The sequence below is a fragment of the Nothobranchius furzeri genome, chromosome 5, assembly GCF_043380555.1.
Source record: "Nothobranchius furzeri strain GRZ-AD chromosome 5, NfurGRZ-RIMD1, whole genome shotgun sequence".
NCBI lineage: Eukaryota > Metazoa > Chordata > Actinopteri > Cyprinodontiformes > Nothobranchiidae > Nothobranchius > Nothobranchius furzeri.
This window is the reverse complement of record NC_091745.1, coordinates 56,257,834-56,278,237: the sequence shown is the minus strand read 5'-3', so window position 1 is coordinate 56,278,237 and position 20,404 is coordinate 56,257,834. Positions and strand designations below refer to the sequence as shown.

At 40.6% G+C, this 20,404-nt stretch overlaps 1 protein-coding gene across 2 annotated transcripts in view; it reads left to right on the top strand.

Annotated features, from left to right (window-relative positions):
- The first annotated feature begins 2,023 nt into the window (after positions 1-2,023).
- Positions 2,024-20,404, top strand: part of znf407 (zinc finger protein 407) — a 213,775-nt gene continuing 195,394 nt past the window's right edge. Inside the window, exons 1-3 of one of the 2 annotated variants that reach the window (XM_015949454.3) lie at positions 2,024-4,189; positions 6,599-7,294; positions 7,469-9,658. In XM_015949454.3, coding sequence (XP_015804940.3) covers positions 6,661-7,294; positions 7,469-9,658 — 2,824 coding nt within the window. In that variant the 5' untranslated portion in view covers positions 2,024-4,189; positions 6,599-6,660. Of the gene's footprint in view, positions 4,190-4,293; positions 4,945-6,598; positions 7,295-7,468; positions 9,659-20,404 lie in introns of those variants that run through there. The other variant, XM_054740645.2, reaches the window with a different exon arrangement.

The window sequence follows — 20,404 nt, the reverse complement described above, 5'->3', positions numbered from 1 at the left end:
CCTCAGACGATCACGCCTTCACTCAGATACTTCGAGGTTTTCTCTGAGTGTGAAGTGAAAATGTCATTCCACATTTATGTGAAGTGAATGCTAAAACATTAATAATAACAATATTATTATGTGTGAATATTCTGATTAAATTATTAAATCAACAAATATTAATCTGGTGTCATTTAAGACTTGAAATGAACAATTGCAGGAAAATTATTCATTTTAACTTATCATTGATTAATGAACACATTATGAAAACACTTTGGATTTAAACATTGTGTTCATTCAACACATTTGATTATATCAACCTATAAAGTTGTAAAGCAATTTTTGATTCAAGGAAAATGAATTTTTTTTCAGAAAGTGAAAATCTCGTCTTCTGCATGAGAGCTTGGCTTCCAGCAAAGATAAGGGAATTCAGGAGAAGGGTTTATTGTGGCTTTCCTTCTTGGCAACAAGGTTGTAGAGCAGTGTGTTTACTGGTTTGGGGACCAGTGCAGGGGGAACCGCCTGGATACTTCTGTGAGATGACCTCTGACCTTACAGTGGACAAATAACCAAATTGTTGCTACACAGTCGACATGATTATTGAGCTCACCAGGAACAATTTGTATGGTTTTTGAGTCATTTGCAAACAAAGTGCTACTAGTTCCCATTCACTCCATTTTTGTTATGCTAGGCAAAATCAAATGGACTGCTGCCGGATCAGGATAATTACTGCGCTGGTCACAAAATGCTTTTTTCTCACTTATCTAACTCTGGGGACTGTGATAACAGATACATTTTCACTTTGGGGTGGAATGTCCCTTCAAGGTGTTTCTTCACATTAGGTGTTGAGTCTTAGGACGCAGCTAGTAGGTTGTTAGCTGGGAGACAAAGATTGCACTGCATTGTCAGATTTTGCACATCTCGCTCCTTTTCTAGAGTGAAAAACTGCTAGAATTTCCAGGAAGTTAATGCATTTTTTCTTATACTGCTAGTAGGTTGATTTGGCAGCGGTTGTGGCTCCACCTACTCCACCTCCTCGTCTGAATCCATACCTGGCCACTCATGCTAACGCTGGTGCTTGCTAGTCGGAGGTGTAGCCTTCTCATGGTTTCATCCTAGCGTTACTATGGTTACAGAGGCACATTGATTAGGGGCATTATGGGATAGATGACCTACACAACGCAGAGACACACGTTGCCCAAAATGTATTTATTCATCTTTCGAGTGAAAAGTGGAAAATACGCAAGTATTCCAAAGGTATTAAGAAAGTAACTGTATTCAAAATATCATGTATTAAATGGGCAAGAACAAACCCATAGATGATAACTGTTGCTTGGTTATTTTTAATAATTAAAAATTAGAATCTTGTATGTGATAATTATTTTAGAAACACTTCCTAGTATTTTAGTTTCTTCTTTACAGGATGTCTGTTAATACAGAGGAAACAGAAATGTATAAATGTAAAAATAATATTAATTAATAATGTAAGTCATTTTAGAAATAGGTGCACAGAGGCGACGAAACACCCTTCCAAAGCCAACATTTTAGAAATTATAATTATTAGAGAGATGAATGATAACTCCTACGGGGGGAGGTGTAAGAGGGAGGACACCATTGCATTTCAAACCATTTATGTCATATAACTTGGACTGTGATGAATTTGAGTAAATTAATTCAAAAGTAAGCTGAATATTCATCTAAGGAAATATCATTTATCATCACCTGACCCGTCAGACTACTTAATCAAATATTGCTCATGAATTAATTCATCTTTACTCATTTTATAAAGCTACTGGTTGTCATGATTGATCAATGGCTGACCAAATGAAGAAAGTAAAATACACACATCATGTTCTGAGAAGGTGTGTGTGTGTGTGTGTGTGTGTGTGTGTGTGTGTGTGTGTGTGTGTGTGTGTGTGTGTGTGTGTGTGTGTGTGTGTGTGCGTGTGAAGTGAGATCAGCTGTTTTGTGTGCTTCTCTCGGGCCCGTCAAGTGACGGCGCACTGGGACACCTCGTCTTGGTCTCCGCTGGTTCTGTTTTAGGTCCTGCTCCAACGACGGTTTTAAAGAAGCTCTGGCTCACTGACTCAGCACGTGCCTGATGCCGACTTCACGTCTCGAACAGCGTGGAGAACATATTGCCCACCTCAGTGATGGCGAGGTTCAGGGCTGATTTCGGTCCGGTGCCTATTTGTGATTTATGTATTTGTTTCCTGTGCATGATTTAGTTAATAACTTGTTTGTGTTTTTTGTTTTTTGTCCAATGTGTTTTTCTTTTTTTTTTTTTAGAATTGGCCAAGGACTACTCCCAAGAACTACGCCCGTTCAACAACAGCGGTTTTATGTATCTCGCTGACTGAGGCCTGAGTGCCTTTAATGACATTTTATTTTAATTAGATTAATAAAATACTCTGTTTTAGTCCATCAATGGTTTGGTGTGTTCAGCAGTGGAAATAAGTGTAGCGTTAAAGATTGTCTACATTTATAACAAATGATCAATAAGATTGACACGTAAGACATAAACAATAACATTGGTACGTTACAGAAGTATACAATTTTGGTACGAGAAAATAATCGTTTTCGACATTTTGTCTCTCTGACATATGTTTTGCTCATAATTAACATTGTGTTATTTTTTTTCACATTGCAAACTGTGATTCCAGCATCCCATGTGCCTCTGAAAATGAAATCTACCACAGTAGGCTATCAGTTTGAGTTATTTCTCTGTCACACAAATTTGTCATATTGCTATTTTAAGTTGGCAGCCTTGTGCTGTTTCACTTTTGTTGCTTTTTTAAAGACAAAAATCCAGATTAGAAATCTAGATGTTATTATTGACTCTGACCTGAGCTTCTCTGGATATAGTAAGGCTATAACTAAATCAGCATTTTATCACTTTCATCAAATATCAAGTCAGAGGTCTCATGTCCAGACCAGACTTAGAGAAACTTATCCATGTTTTTATTTCTAGTCGGTTGGACTACTGCAATGGTCTCCTAACTGCTCTTTCCAAAAAAGCTGTGAAGCAACTGCAGCTTGTTCAGAATGCTGCTGCTAGAGTCTTATAAGAAGAAAGAAAAAGAAAAGATCGTTTCCATAGCGCCTCTCAAGATAGAAATCACGAGGCGCTTCAAAAAAATTTGTAAAAATTTAAAAAAGAATTTAGAAAATAATTAAAAATATATTTTAAATGAGCAAAAAATAGACATTGTGATTTAAAATGTAAAGAAAGAGAGAGAGAGAGAGTGAAAAGAGGGAAATCAGTGGATCCTGAGGAAGGTGGAATAGGTAGGGACAGCAGAACAAGGAGAGGGTGATGAAGGTCACACCAAAACCAGCTTGAACAAGTGAGTTTTCAGCTGCTTTTTAAAGGAGTCCAATGAGTTCACTTAACAAGAACTCAGAGAACGGAGCACATCACTCCTGTTCTTAGATCGTTACACTGGTTACCAGTAAACTACAGAATAGATTTCAAAGTGCTCCTACTAGTTTATAAGTCACTCAATGGCATGGGGCCAAAATACATGTCGGATCTCATTCCCGAATATACACCCAATAGGGCTCTGAGATCTCTTGGAAACAATCAGCTGGTAGAACCTCGGGTCAGAACAAAACATGGTGGAGATGCATTTAGTTACTATGCTGCTCACATATGGAATCAGCTTCCCCATGACCTCAGATGTGCCCCAACCCTATGCTGCATCATCTCCACTGTAATTTGCCCTGTAACTATCTTCTCCTTTAGCTGTAAACTATAATTCTATCTATGTGTATTTAAATTTGTGTTTTTATGTTGTTTTCATATCATGTCCTACCATCGACATATACATATATGGACAATGGGTTTTCATATCATGTGTCCTACAGATAATTGTAAAGCACATTGAATTGCCTCTGTGTTTGAAAAATGCTCTATAAATAAATTGCCTTGCCTTTTCATTTTATACTTATTTAAAATCATTTTACTGTAATGTTTTTAGTGGTGCATTTTGACATAATTAACGCACGTGAGTTATATGAAATGTGTTTATGATGAAAATGAATAGTAAAGACAATTCATTTTTTCCCACGGAACGAGAACGCCTCACGTGATCTGATCAGCTGACAGGAAAAGAAACTGCCTCTTCGTCACGCACAACTCATGCTACGGTACGCCATTTGTGTCTAGCAGTAAAAAAGCGCGCACCGCGGAAATAGTGAATACCAAGGGGTAAGTTTGTACAATTTTATATTTTTATTGTATATGTTTAATCTAATTACGGTGGCGTAAATGATACTTAAGTATATGGCTCATTATCCAAAGAGCATCACTATTTCCGAGGTTGACATTAGCTCGCTTTTTGGGCCTCTCTGCTGCCGTCGTTTTCGAAGCATTAGAGCGGTTTAGTCCCGCCTTCACTTCGTTCTGATTGGCACTTATGGCCAATGGAGCAGTTTAATTGGACGCACTGTTTGTCTGTCAAAATACAGTAGATGACGTTACTGCTAGTTAGCAATATGAGCAGGACAACAGTTTTCTGATATGAAACGTATTCTAATGTTTCTCGAAAGATAAAAATTATATACGTTACTCACCAATACATCGGGGAAAACATGGGCTTCAGCATGGAATGCTTTTCAATAGTCGCTACAGTTTTGATGTGACGTTTTTACCGCTTTGGCTAACTTTGACAGTACTTTTAAGCTAGTAATTGACAGCTAGTTAAATGCTAAAATGTTAAACCCCTTGGAGTCAGCCGTAAAGCATTGTGACACAGTTGTTATAGTCGTTTAAAGAAATATAACAAGTTTAAACTAATGTGGACCGATCGTTCCCTCCTTCCACTTAAACAGGGACAACTTGGCGTCGCGTTAGAATGCTATATTAAGAAACTAAAATGTCATGGCTAATTTAAAATCTTTGAGAACATGGAAAATGCAACCAGATCAAGAAGTGGACACATACTAAATAAAAACAATAAATATGTAAGTTCTATTCAGGTATAAAAGGCTTTTGTCCGGGCTACGTTAAAGGAATTGTATGTAATTTGACCTGTGCACGTGTGCTTGCAGATAAAATAATAGATCTGAACTAAAAATCTACAAAATAAGATACGTAAATAAAAATCACAGAAAATGATTAAACACCTCAAAAACCAAACTGTTTCTTCATGTTCTTGGCAGTTGGCTTCATTTGTGAATTTACATAGTTCTCCATAGGACTTTGTCTTTTCTTTTTATTAAAGGTGGCCAGGAGGCCAATCAGGAGACAGTTAACAAGCAAGAATAACATGAGTTTTACCAGCTGCTATCAGGATTTACTCTTTAAGACTTTATCTAGAATACAGTAAGATAAATTATATATTCAATCTGAGATTGCAAGCCTTACTGTGCAGATTAAACTGAAAGAAACATTAAGTTAGTAAGTAAGTAAATTAGTTTTTAGACGCAGTAGGGGAGTTAAGGAAGAAACCGGCAATGGGATTGAGACCAAATCTATTTTAAACAGGAACTGAATGTTATTAAAGAGATTTTTAGGTGATATTTTGTGTTAAAGTTGTACGTAATCACTAAGTGACATATTGCAGATTGTGGTCATCTTTTTAGAAAAAAGGGCAGTCACATCCTTTAGGACCTATACGTTCTGCCAGGATTAAAGTGTGTTGTTTTAACAGAAATACTAATTAGAGGCCAACCGATATGTTTTTTTTAAGTCGATACCGATTTTTAAAGAGTTTTTGTTGCAGTTATCTAAAGGCGATTATTAAGGCTGATATATGTTTTAGCAGCACATTGATTGTGAAAGACAAGTGAACAATTACTGTGTGCGATAATAAATAAGCCAATAAATCTCTTAATATTTATTGAACTTCAAATATAAAACAAACTCAGAGCATTAAAAAAACAGTGTGTTGGTCTCCTTCGGGTCCTTTCTTTAGTCCAGTAGTGGTGGCAGCTGCCTGATTTAAATTGTTTTTCGGCTTTTAAATTGAATACATCGGTCAGCCTCTAATACCAATACACTCCTGCTGTGCCTAACCTCCTGATGCACCAGATGTTCTACATTTTTCTGTTGCTGGTGGCACTTAAGCAGGTGAATAATCACGTGGACTTTACAAGGAAATCATGGTAGGAAATTTAATCATAAATGTTCCACTGACATGCATTTTAAAATGGCCGAAAACAGGACTTGGAACCAGATTGTAGTAGAGAACATCCTCAATTTTAGAAAAAGAGAGCACAAGTACAATTTCTGACTGAGAAAATGTTTTTTAACAAATGTGTCTAATGCCGTGCAGCTCTCAGTGTAATTGATGCCTGGGTTGCTGAGGGGACAATGTAAACATACAGATTTAAAATGATTAAAAAAAGACTGATGGGGTAAATCATGCTTTGTTTAATAATGAATCAGTTTTTGCTCTATTTTAACATCTAAAGTTTTCAATTCAGTTATTCAAATAAGCTGTTTGTGTCTAAAGCCACAAGATGGCGACATTTACTTTGACTTTGGCTGTCGCTGTTTAGCTGTATGGTTCCAAAACCATAATTAATAACACAAACTTTAACAATCATGTCTTTCATATAACCGAAGACAGCAATCCTTGATGTATTAATGAAGGTTTTTTTTTCTCTCATCCAGGAATTTGATCCAGTCTATGTGTTATCTGTCAACATTGGTGAGACATCATAGCACGACATGAGATGGATACAAGTCTGACTTCAGGAGAGGAGGTTGCTGGGGACAGAAAACCCGAAAGTGATGCTGCAAAAGTGAAGCTAGATGATGTGGAGCTGGTAGAATCCACGGAGAACCCTCAGTGTGGAGCTGATGAAGAACACACCAAGAGGCCATCATCAGACGTTACACCTGAAGAGGAGGATAACCGATGCACAGTCTGTGGCTTTTCAGCCAAATACCCAAGATCCCTGAAAATTCATTACGCACGAAAGCATAGCAAAGACTTTGATAAAACTCCCAAATCTCCAGAGCAACATCTAAATATCCATGACGGGAAGCCAAATGAGAGCCAGCAAGAGGACACGACGATGGCAGAAAAAGCTGCTGGTAGTAAACAAAAGAGACACGATCTGGATGAACTGAAATTAGCATCAAGTGAAGATGAAAGTACAAGTTTAACCACAAGAGAGATGGTAGGTGAAAAACAGGAGAGAGTCCAAGAAGACTCTGTCACTGTCCCAAAGAGAAGAGTGAGCAAACGAATCCCAAAACCTAAAATTATTTATTCCTGCAACTGCTGCGGGCAAGAGTTTAGGGACAAGCATCCTCTTGATGTCCACATTCAGAGATACCACTCTAAATATGTCCCAATTACATGTGAGTATTTCCTTTTCTTCCATCAAAACTAAAATCCACTGTAGTATTGCTGTCTTCAGCTTAACGGTTTGTTTTAGTTTTAGAGTTGGAATCATTTTTGTGTTAGTAAATCCTTACATTCTTGTTGTTCAGAAAGACTTAGAAGTAAAACTGTATCTTTGTAATGTCTTACAGTGGACGCTGATGAAAACACAAGCGGGTCAGAAGATGCTGAAGACTGTAGCAACACCGTGAAGGCATCACCAATACAAGTGGCGCCCAAACGTCCTCTCAACAGGTTTCAGAAGAAGTGTGCAAACTGCGATTTCAGGGCCAGCTCTACCGAGGTGCTGGAGAAGCACGCTCGAGTCAAACACCCCGACTCAGAGTGGTACCGCTGCAAAGTATGCAAATTTCTTGCCTCCACATCTGAGTTGATGAACACTCACCTGTCATCAGTTGGCCACTTGCAGCAGCAGGCAGACAATAGCAAATCAGAAGTTCTCTCCTTCGAAGTGTGTGTTGAGAGTATAAGCGGGAACTGTGTTGGAGAGGATCCTCCTGTGGGCGATGTGGAAATGCTCGATGGAAAGGAGATAACTACAGTAACAGTAGGAGAACAGGAAGCAGATGAAACATCAGAGGCTGTCAAAACCGAAGAAGATGTGGAGTTTGAACCTCCCAGGAAAAAACGTGGAAGGCCAAAGCTAGGGGGTTCTGCTACCTGTGGATATTGTGGTGTGGTTGTCTCCAGTGCTACCAACCTCCGCGTTCATGTTCAGCGCAAACACAGCAAAGAATACGGCTACAGCTGCACTTTGTGTAACTACAACTGTGTGACTAAAGGAGACATGGATCGCCACAGTTTAACTAAAAAACATTTAAAACGAGCACAAGAAAGTTCGAGGAAGAACTCGGATACCGGCACACCTTCACGTGAACCCACAAGCACACCGAATACTGTCCCTCTAGTCAGTGAGACGATGCAGAAAGCTGATGTTATCGTGCTCCAGGAATGCAATGTAGAAGAGCAGACTCGGTCAGAAACACACCAGCAAACAAGTAAACACGATTCGGTTAATGCCTGCTCTCTCTGTGATTTTGTTGCTCAGTCAATCCCTTCTCTCCATCTTCACGTCAAGAGAAAACACACCAAAGACTTTGAGTATGTGTGTTTGGCATGCGGCTACTATTCCGTAACTAACAGGGAAATGCATCGCCATGCCAGTACAGAGAAGCACAAGCAGAGAAGCCAAAGATACCTGGAGCTGCAGGAGAGCAAAGAGCAGAAGTCTTCTCAGTTTCCTTCAAATGAAAAGCAGAAGAATGACCCTCCTGTAGAAAGCTCTAACCCTGACTGTGAACACCCAAACCCAACAGATGAGTCTGGCTCTTGTTCCATTGACAATCCAGTTATAGAAACACAAAGTACATCTGCATCCCCTGTCAGCACTGAGCCTGTTAGTGCTGTGGTTGGTGCTGCTGGCAGTGCAGATGAAAATCAAGTGAAGACTATTACATCGTCTTCTGGCACTGAACCAGATCCAACCAGCCAGACAACAGAGCTAACGGTGATGTCTGAAGCCCAGCAGGCTTCAGGAGATATCCAGCTTGCTTTACACGAGTCCGCACAGCAAGAGACCCAGGAGGAAAGGCCTCAACAAGCAGGAGATGAGCTTGTAAAGGCGGATGTGATGATTGTAGATACACAAATGTCTAAAGCTCCTCCCTTTGATGCTTGTATCATATCTGCAAAGGCCCTTGCTGAGCAGGAGCAGGTACTGCATGAAAGTCTGGCTCTGGAAGGAGAGGCCTCTGTGATCTGCTTGACTGGAGGGTTATCATCTTGCCTGCCATCCACCATCTCTCCGTATGTAAAAAAAGTCAAACCCAAGGAAGTGAAGGAGAGGGAGTATGCCAAAGGAAGTAGCGCTAACACACGCTGTGAGGACTGTGGCTTCATGGCGGATGGCGTTAGTGGCCTCAATGTCCACATCTCGATGAAGCACCCCACGAAAGACAGGCACTTCCACTGTCTGCTGTGTGGCAAGTCCTTCTACACGGAAAGCAACCTGCACCAGCACCTGACCAGCGCTGCCCATCTACGCAACGAGCAGAACAGCGTGGAGGAGCTGCCAGAAGGGGGCGCCAACTTCAGATGTGTGAAATGCAGAGACCGTTTTGAAACGGAGCAGGGCTTGTTTTTTCACATCAAGGAGAAACACGAGGAGCTCCTGAAGGAGGTTGACACATATGTGCTGGAGGACACGGAGCAGATCAACCGCGAGCGAGAGGAGAATCAAGGCAGTGTGTGCAAATACTGTGGCAAGGTGTGCAGGAGCAGCAACTCCATGGCCTTCCTGGCACACATTCGTACACACACTGGTATGTAATTCACCTCTGTACACTCACTAACTCTGTCTCTTTGTCTCTGCTGCCTTCTGCACTGGTGGCACATTCATGTAGACCGCACTCACTGAAAAAGGCAGCACCATATCCTGTATTTTATGTATAAATTAAATTAAAGGTGGGCTTACTGGCCACCAAGAGCTAGTTAAATGTACAATATTAGGGAGAGTTTAATTGTTGTATATCTAAATAACGTATGCATCTTCTTTATTTGTAAACATTTAAAGTTTTAGTGCAGTAAGCCAAATGTTACACTTAAAACCACCCGTCTGAAAATATGGTTTGGATTGGAAAACGTTAAAAGTATAAATTCTTGTACTTTTACAAATTTAGAAAGCAACAGTTTCTTAAGTTATCATTACTTGCCAGGCCTGTACAAGTCTCTCAGAAAGTAAGCATTACACATAGCTCTTCCACTGATCAGCCTTTGGAGTCAACAATCTAGGCTAGGTGTGGGCAATCCTGGTCCTCAGGGGCCTCTATCCAGCATGTTTTAGTTGTTGCCCTGGTTTAACACACCTGCTTTTAATCAGCAGGCAATTAAAATGCTTCTACATGGCTTGACTACCTGAACAGGTGATTCATCCATTTAATGAAGTTTGTTGGAACAGGGAAACAAATAAAACATGCTGGTTGCAGCCTTCAAGGATCGGAGTGTCCCACCCCAGATCTCAGCTGATGCAGCCAAATGAGCTTAGGAAACACAAACGTTGCTGAAACTCATTCCGTTTTACAGATGTGGTAATAGTTGTAATAATAATTGGTGTTGCAGTTCCTGAGAGTTATTCCCAAGAAACGTTGAACGCTGACTCAAGAGCTTTTGTTTCAAATATCCAACTGTTATCTTCAACCACTAGAGTGGGATTTTAAAGGGGTCACTGAGAAACCGTTTTTCACTTAATATATTTGAAAATGATCGGCCACTTTCAGTTTTTCATGCAGGCTGTAAGGTAAAATAGTCTCCTACACTTATCTCCTGCATTAGCTTCTGATAGAAAATAGATGAAACGCTAGGATTTGAAAAACCTGTAGATCTCTGTCACACTGTCACTCAACACTCAAGGACTCACCCAGTTTGACTTGCGACGGGGAAGGCTGTTTGTTCAACGTCTAGGAAACAGCAGAGAACGTCTCCACTAGTAGAAGCTAGCCATTAGCATTAGCAACTCCACCGCACAGCAGAACTCCTTCAGGCTTGTGTAATTTGCAGAGATAAAAACATCAACGTGAATGTGTGTGTAAATGGGTGAATGACTGATTGTGTTGTAAAGTACTTTGGGGGGTCCCAGGACTCTAGAAGGCACTATATCAAATACAGGCCATTTACCAACACTGCAAAGCAAACAGAATCAATGGTAAAGTCGTGTTGCTGTTAGCCAATCACAGGCAAAATGTCCAAATATCAGGAAATAATAGTCCAAATTCTGCCGTCTAAAGCTACTTTCTCCTCTAACTGAATTCTTTGTGCTGACACGGGTGCACCAAAGCCTTTTTCTTCAGAGTACGACTTACAAGGTATTCATTCCTACTAGAAACCGCTGCAAATGCATAAAAAATATGCGTTAAGGACCTTTTTAATTAAACTAGGTAGTAATTATTTTATGAACATCAACTACTGATTAAAGGCATGCAATGCAATTTATTTTTATATTTTCAAATCATTTTCTGGAGACAGTATGTCCTGAAACGACCCCTTACAGGGTTATTGAAATGTTACTCAAACACCCCCACCCCCCGTGGCCAGAATATTGCACTTGCAACTTCAGAGTGGCAGGCCGCCTCCGTTGGACATGGATAATGAACACAGCTGATTAGTTTAATTTACTGATGCATCACTCCTGTAGACACTAATGAAGGCTGAGGAGACATTTCAGCTGTTAGATGAAGGTGTTAAAAAGACAAACACACAGCAAGGAGATATGTTTCACTTTTAGTTTCACTAAACGGACACTAGAGGGCACTAAAAGCATGCCAACACTGCCTTGTATCCCTTTAATTTTTGAAATCAATAGAAGTCAAGATGGCAGCTATTAGTGATTGATGGTAACAATGGCAAAAAGGTTAACCCAGGACATGGGGGAGGGATTAGGTGTCTCCGTTAGCCTTTGAACACTTTGTGGTCCCATCAGAGGAGCTGTTGGAGGTTGTTTGGGAGAGGATGATCTATGCATCCCTGGTTGGTGATGAAGCATGAATTGGGATGATTCAGTCAGTTTCATAGTTTATTGGTGTAGTAGTAGTTCTGAGTTGTTCATCAAATTCTTCTGGTGCTGCTGACAGATTGTGAAAAAATACTACAAGAGTTCTGCATATTGTTATTTCACCAAAATAGTTACAACTCCATCAATTCCCAAGTGGATTTTATCTAAGGCTCAAACTCTGTCTGGAGGCCAGTGGGTAATTTGGGAATTTTTCAAGGGATTCTGTGTCTTTGGTGAAACTGTAAATGGTTCAGATGTGCTTAGCTGAAAGTCTCAGACTTTTGAGGACAACACGTGTTAGTTTTCCCCCTTTGTGGCTGTTTAGCTATCAGGGTCTTTGTTGTTTGGGTTCCCCAGCATTAGATGGGGAGAAGCAGCCTGTTCCATGGCAGCTTGGTCCATTGTTAAGGCTACTATCTCCTTCAGCCAGGTAATAGCTCTTTCTGTAGAGGTGAAGGTAAAGACTGATTGAGCTTCAAACCAACAGGAGAGACGCTAATGGACCCCAGATTGGGATTTCCTGAGCAACGCTTGGTCAGAGACATGTGCGACTCATAATTGATGTGTCCATTACCAAGACTCAGTTGTAATTATAGTCAATAAGTCTCTGTAAATGTGTTAAAGCTTAGGCTAAAAGCATTGGAGGTCCAAAGAGAGGTGGGCTAATAATTTAAAATAATCAATGCAGACATATTCAAAGCCTTTAATTTCCCTGGTGTGTGTGTGTGTGTGTGTGTGTGTGTGTGTGTGTGTGTGTGTGTGTGTGTGTGTGTGTGTGTGTGTGTGTGTGTGTGTGCTTGGTGAACGTGAGTATATGTCAGCCTTCGTGGTTAGCTGATTATCATTAGGATTTATCTTGATTTATCTTGTCATTTATAATGCAAAGCAGGGCTGCATCGGTCAGGGCGTCGGCTGGGATGTCCAGCAGGTTAAGAACATGGGGCCGCTCCATTACTTCTCCCTGACTGTGTGTATTAATTGCTTTTAAAATCAACTTAATGCAGGAACGAGATGCGAGGGCGCCATCAATAAATGCCCCTGACTGACTCCTTTAGTTCATCCCCCTTTCAGACTCAACTTTAATGGGACTTTAATTGAAGTCTGTGTGGTAGACAATTGGTTGTGACTTTGTAAATATGATGCCTTTTTATTTAAAAATGTGATGTTTTAGGTAAATATCAGTAATAACATTGCCAGCATGGCTCCACTCAGAACTGATGATTAGCTTTGGGCCAGTAGATGAACGGGAATATGGTTGAGAAATATTTATTTGTTCTTCAGTTATTGGAACAGTCTAACTCCTGGTTTGAACGCATGTCACCTCGTGTACCAAAGCCCGATTTCTTACTGTTCTACTGAAATGGCTTAAAGCAGGAGGAGTTGGAGGTTAAAATTCTGATGATTAATGTTTAGCCCACCACTCTTCATATTAATGGTTGGTCTATATGTATTCATAATTTTCCTAGTGTCATAATTCAGAAGTTTTGAGGTCACTTACTCAGTGTTACTTAAGAAAATGAAAGCACCGGCGCTGAGGTAGATGGCATCAAGTCAAGGGCACAGTCGGAGGTTTCTGTTTGTTTTTTAGAGTTTACTTTTTATGCCACAGAGTTATGTTCCTGTTTATGAGATTACATTATGTTCATTCATTCTTGTTTGTCTTCATTTTGACAACTTATGTCAGTTGTTATTATTGCTAAATCCCCTCATTACAGTGAGTTATTTCCCCTTTATGTTGCGGTGATTTAGTCTGGGAGTTTGTTTGCTGGGGCTGAGGAGCGGTGCGGTGGGGTTCTGCCAGTTCCTGAGCTGGGAGCACGTCCAGCTCCTTTTAATTAAGACCTAGTTTTTATTCACTTGATTAATCAGTGAAATCAGGGACGGTGGAGGGAGGCTGCACACAGATTTGTCAATTTGTCCCTTTAAGGAAACGCGTACACATGCTTGCATTTTGCCAGCGAGGGTACAGCTGCAATTTGCATTCTCAGGCAAATTGGTCACTTTTTCACTGAAGTGAGCTGTCTGACCTCAGACTGGGCCTTAAAACAATGGACACACGTGCCAGGCGTGCACAGTGTGTGTTTATGCTGGAGGCTGAGGCAAAGTGGAAGTATAAAGAGAAGAGAAGACAAGTCCTGGGACTTTGAATTGATCACAGTTGTTTTCTGTTGATGCCGAAGCGTCATAGCATCATCACACCTGGAGTGGAGCATCACATCTGGGTATGTAGCCCTTGGACTGTGTGGCAACACCTGCTTATACGACATGATTTAAACAATGGTCAATGGTCAGATGGGCAACGTAAAGTAGAAAATGCTCCATATGTTCAGCTCCAAGACCTTTCTTTCAGCTTGCTTCCATTTAAGTGAATAAACAACCTGATGGGGTCGTATCATCAGTACTTGCCTCCATATTGTGGTATTTTTGTGGTTGCGTATCCATGATTTGTCATCTTTGTGTTGCTGCTGACGTGAAAAAAATAACTGGCAGGCTTTCATCCCCTCATCTGTGGATGACTCATCTTGAGATGTGTTCAGCCATTTTGGTATAGCAGTTTCCTTTCTATAAGAAGAAGAAGAAAATATCATTTCTATAGCGCCTCTCAAGAGAAAAATCACGAGGCGCTTCACAAAAACAAAAAATGTAAAAATATAAAAAATAATTTAGAAAATTGTTAAAATATATTTAAAATGAGCAAAAAATAGACAATTGTGATTAAAAAATGTAAAGAAAGAGAGAGAGAGTGGATAGGAAAGAGGGAAATCAGTGGATCCTGAGTGAGGAAGGTGGAATAGGTGGGAAGAGCAGAATAAAGAGAGAGTGGTGAAGAAGGTCATACAAAAACCAGCTTGAACAGGTGAGTTTTCAGCTGCTTTTTAAAGGAGACCACTGAGTCCACTGATCTCAGACTCAGGGGGAGAGAGTTCCTGAGTCTGGGGGCCACAGCAGCAAATGCTCTGTCAACTTTGGTCTGTAGCCTGGTGCGCTGCACAACCAGTAGGCTTTGATCACTGGACCTCAGGGTTATTTTAAAGCACTAGAGTTTAAAGAGGACATATTACGCAACCCCTCCTTTTTGCATCCTTTTGTGTGTTTCTCTGCTGCCTCTTTAAACACTCCTAACATGAAGAAAAACTTCTGATCCAGTCAGATTTCGGTTTCAGGACTCATGTGCTTGAATTAGCCGTATGGAAATGTTCCCTATTACGATATCACAATAAGGACAATTAGCATGGACCCCTCATGCACACAAACACATACCTGTTGTGTCTTATAGAGGCTTCAGCTCTGTACAAGGAGGAGCAGCAGCTTTACTCTGAGCCCCTCCTAGATTCGTCAAACTTCTCATTTCGTAGCTGCCAATCAGGAGAGGGGTGGGAGTGGCCAGCAATAACTTGTTTGCATCAAAATGAAAGAACCCTGAAATGGTTGAGGGTGAAGGAAGTGACGGGATGCTACTCCACTCTATGCATCAGTGGAGGGTCTGGTGTGAGTGAATTTAAAACCTAACAGAGAAGCTTGAACCTCACTAACAGTAGACCCTGACCCCCTTAAAGTCCAAAAGATGGTTGTTTATTTTGAAACACTCTCACAATAGAGCTATTATTGTTATGGAATACAGGATCAGTTTCATCACCGACAGATCTGTAGAGTGAAACAAAAACATAAAGAGAACATGTCTGTAAGCACAAAGTAGGCTAAAGGATCTCAAAAAAGCAACACATCAGACCTGCTCAATAGAACACGAGAATAAAAACATTGAAAACACTGCAAAGTAACGATGCACTGATATGAAGTTTTTGGGCCGATACCGATATCAGATAAAAAGATCACTGTTATGGCCGATAACCGATATTTGCAGATACCGATATGCTAACATTAATGCTTCTAAAATCAGCAGATTTTGTATAGAATGAAAATTATTAAAGCTGAATTTACGTTAATATGTACACACAACATACACATTTAATCAATCAATCAATCAATCAATCAATCAATCAAAGCTTTATTTATAAAGCGCCTTCCCTGTCGGGAAGCCCAAGGCGCTGAACACAGTACATGAGAAAAGTTAAATATGATGAATAAATCGAAAATAAAAGCAGTTCAAATATTACAAAAAAAAGGTAAAACATTCTGGAAGACAAATGGGTAAAACAAGGGATAGAGAGACTATTGAAAACAGGGAATTAAAATCAACATAAAAGAGGGCCAAATTCAAACACGTTCAGGGAACTCAAAGCGGAGGAGGTGGGTTTTTAGGCGACTCTTAAAGACTGGCAGAGATGGGGACCGCCTAACTGAGGGTGGCAACTGGTTCCAGAGTGACGGTGCTAGGACTGAGAAAGCCCGGTCCCCGCGAGTACGACACCTAGAACGAGGGACAGCGAGCAGGCCTTGGTCAGAGGAGCGCAGAGCGCGTGATGGGGAATGTCTGTTCAGGAGAGTGGCTAGATGCGGGGAGCACCACCCTAGAAGAAAGTGTAAACAAAGACGAGGAGTTTAAAGTGTGAACGATAACAAACCGGAAGCCAGTGCAGGGAGGTCAGAACCGGACTGATGTGGTCCCGTTTCCTGGTCCCATTCAGGAACCTGGCTGCGCTGTTCTGCACAACCTGTAGGCGACGCAGTGATGACTGACACAACCCTGCACATAGAGAGTTGCAGTAATCAAGCCTAGAAAGTACAAAAGCATGGAGTACCCGCTCCAGGTGGGCTTGATTTACGCTTCTGAGATGATTTCATTCACTTTTCACAAGACTAAACAATTACACATCACTCCCCTCACCCTCTGAAACAGGCAAACAAATGGAGACAACATGGAAAAAAATATTGGTTGTTAATATCGGCCTGGTTTTATTTATCAAACTGAAATGTTCAAAAATGACTAACATTGGCAGATAACTATTTTGATGCCGATAAATTGTCCATCCCTGCCGCAAAGTTTTGTACAGTTTTTCTTTGGAGGCTGGGTTTATTAACTCTGATCGGTCTTACTGGGTGTTTGAGGGTCTGGAGTAAAGTCCAGGGGTAGGATAAATGCCCTCATTGACCTTTTGTATGTTGGGTTTTTCCACATAAAAGTATTAGGTGTTGGCAGGATGATGAAAGGTGCTTTTTAGGAAGTTAAGGATGCTTTTAGTGGTAAACCCTTATAACAGACTAAATGTTGGAATGTTTTAAACACCATTGCTTCATTTTTCCCATTTTCTTTTTATTGTGTCTTTCGCTTGTCTTCCAGCTTTATGGAAGTGCAGCACTGAGACACTTTTCCCTCTTGGCATTATACACAGCAGACTTTTCACAGATGCCATCAGATTCTGTGGCTGCAGGCCGCATGAAGGACTTTTTCCAAGTGTACTTTTCACACTTTGGTGCCGACAGGAACAGGTGAAACGTTTCAATAAAGGATCATGTTTAACCCAATTCAAATTCACTCATTATTTTGGAGGAGAAAATATTTATTTGTAGGCTAAACAATTGAAACGTAGGCTAAAGATTGAAATAAACTGTTTTTGAATAGCTGGCAGTTTGGCGTCAGAGAGAAATGGAGGGAACACGAGCACCAAGGAAGACATCTATTTGTGTGAAATTATAATTTCTGTTTTCTCTTCCTCCAAACCTGAAAGTGGAAGCCAAGACTGTGACAGGTGTGTGTGTGTGCTTGCGTGCGTGCGTGCGTGTGTGAAAGAGGTGAAGCATTGCATGAGGTTCTTCTCTCCTCTCAGGAAATGAATTAGTCATTCTCTGTCTCATCTGGGATGTGAGGAGCCACATTGCCCCATTGCGGATGGCAGTATTAATTTAACATGACACTGCATTGATGGTCAATTTCAGTTTCAGGGAGGCTGTTTAAGTGGAGTGGTGGAGTATTAATGTGATAAGATGTTTGAACGGAGGGGGGAGACGTTACATCTCTCTCCTCTCTGCCATGTTTCATACTCAGCCAGCCATCTGGACAAATCATCTCCACACACACACACACACACACACACACACACGCACGCACGCACGCACGCACGCACACACACACACACCTCCTCAACTTTAGGCTGAAAGCGTCTGAGGGTGTGTGAGTGAGAAGGACAGGGTGATTGTCTCTTTTTCTTTATGATTCTGAAGGTGATTGTGTTTTGAGAGTAGAATGTGTCTGCTGTGAGGCGGGGCCCTGAAGCTCCTCGTAGGTGTGATGGTGGGTGTGGTGTGACCCTGTGCGTCTGTCTTTTTGTTTTTATTAGGTGTGGATGATATTGTTGTGTGATTTCTCAGCACTGAGGTGTGAATGTTTTAGTTCAGTTTAGTGTCTTTTTCTTCTTTTATTTGCTTTTGTAGAAATGTTTGTGTAGTATTCCAGGGATGTGTGCAAAGGAGAAGCAGACTTTTGCTGCTTCCCATGTATAGACCACCAACACACACACACACACACACACACACTAGCTCCCCCTCCCCACACCACCCCTGTCCCTTGTGTTTATGGGCCTTGTTAGCGCAGGCTTGCCTTTCAATCTTTGTTACCGGCGTAAAATTCAACGTGTCGTACTTCCAGCTCACAGCAAGTGAACCGTGTATGAACGAATTAGTAATCTACACAAAGTGCTTAATCAAATCAGCAGCTACTCCTGGATTAAATATTGTAGAACGGCTTGGGATATTCACTGGTAGAAGGTGAGGGTTTTGCTCCAAGATGCGTACATGGATATCATACCAGGCTGCCACGTAGTTTAGACATCTGGCTCGGTGTGCCAACCAAATACTACAGCAGATAACTGTTTACTTCACCAGATGCTTAAGTTTAATTGAGAGTAGATTTGGTATGTTTTGTATTTCAGTAGTTTTTTCTACACAGACGGAGGAAGAAGGTTGACTGATATTTGTTTTTCTATTGCCGATACCGACACCAATATGTAAGAGATATAGTCAGCCGATATCCGATATGTATTGCCGATTTTCATGGCCAATTACCATTTCCCATCTTATTTTCATGCTAAAATGTCATTAATATCAGTTGGTGTACACGACTTCTGAAGCTGAATCAGTGTTTGAACTTTGAATTTAACAGACTGTTAAATCTTAACTTTGTGCTCTGCTCAGTGTTAAAGTCAGATGCCCAAATAAAATTAGAGTATTTATTATGCAGATGTTATTAGTGAACGTAAAAATGCATTTAAATAAAATTCTGCAATGGCACCGGGTTGCCCGAGGATGTGCCTGAATTTAAATCGGCTTTACTAAGGGCAAATATCAGCCGATGCCGATGTATAAAAGGCGGTAAATATCGGCCCAATATATTGGCCGACCGATATATCGGTCTACCCCTAGAAGAAACATATCATGGACCCTCTCAAATGAGTCTTCACCAGGTTAAATAAAGAAATAATAATTCTACAATTGTAATTATTTATTTGGTAATAAAAAAAATTAGATTTTATTAGTTCTGCAGTCTTTTAAAGGAAGACTCAAATTTAATGAATATTTCAGGAAAAAAAACTGAAAACTAGCAATTACCCTTCTGGTTCTGGTTTGTGTGTAAATCGTTAAAAAAGTGTAATGGTGGATAAATCTCAACTAATTTATATCTAAAGGTAAATTATAACTGCTGATCATACTAGTGGTGTTTATGATTGATCTCTGACGTGTGATAATTCATTTAGACAGAATTTTATAAACTGGTTTCTATTAAAGCTACTGGAGTTACCTCAGTTTAGAGAAAATGAGACTGGCTCTGACTGGCTAACTGCAGAGCTGGGGTGCAACTACATCCTCTACATGCAGTTACAGCACAAACGTTCAATAATTCATTTAGATTCGTTTGTGGATGACAGTAATCCTTTTGGACTAGCTGTTAGCTTGTCAATCCATTCAGACCATCAGTCTATTCCCCCAAATTGAGGTTATTCAAAAGTTTTAATTTTATGTTGGGAGGAGTTTAACACGAAGATGCGAGGTCTCTGTTACTTGTGTTTAAAGAACCACCATATTCCCCACAGATCTGAAACAAACATTTCCAATCCAAGGTCCTCCCAAAAAGTTTCCCTTTACAGTTATGTTTTATTTTGTTTAGAAGTTGGCATTGACTTTAGACATCCAAATAAATCCTTCCAGGCAGATAAGTGACTTTTTTCTTTTTTAAATGTCCTATGGTGACCGTTCATGCATCACCCTGATAGAACAGGCATCCGCCCTCACTGCTCTGCTGTTAAATGATGGATAGCAAAGAGAAGCTTTGCCACTTTCTCAAACACTACCCCGCCCTCTGGACTTATTAATGACAATAATTAGGAAGAAACCTCCCTGTGAAGCCCGCCAGAGTGATTAGTGCTTTAATGATGGAATAGGAGGTAGTGAGTGCACACAGAATTGATTTACGCATTCGCCCTGACCTTTGGATTCCAATTTACGCATCCGCAGGCAAAGGAAGAGTTGGTAAGAGATGAAGGAGAGTGACAAGGATAGATGAAGAGTGAAAGAAGGAACAGCTTGGCACTAGAAATGTGATTGTAGTTGTTATTACCAGAGTAGGGGC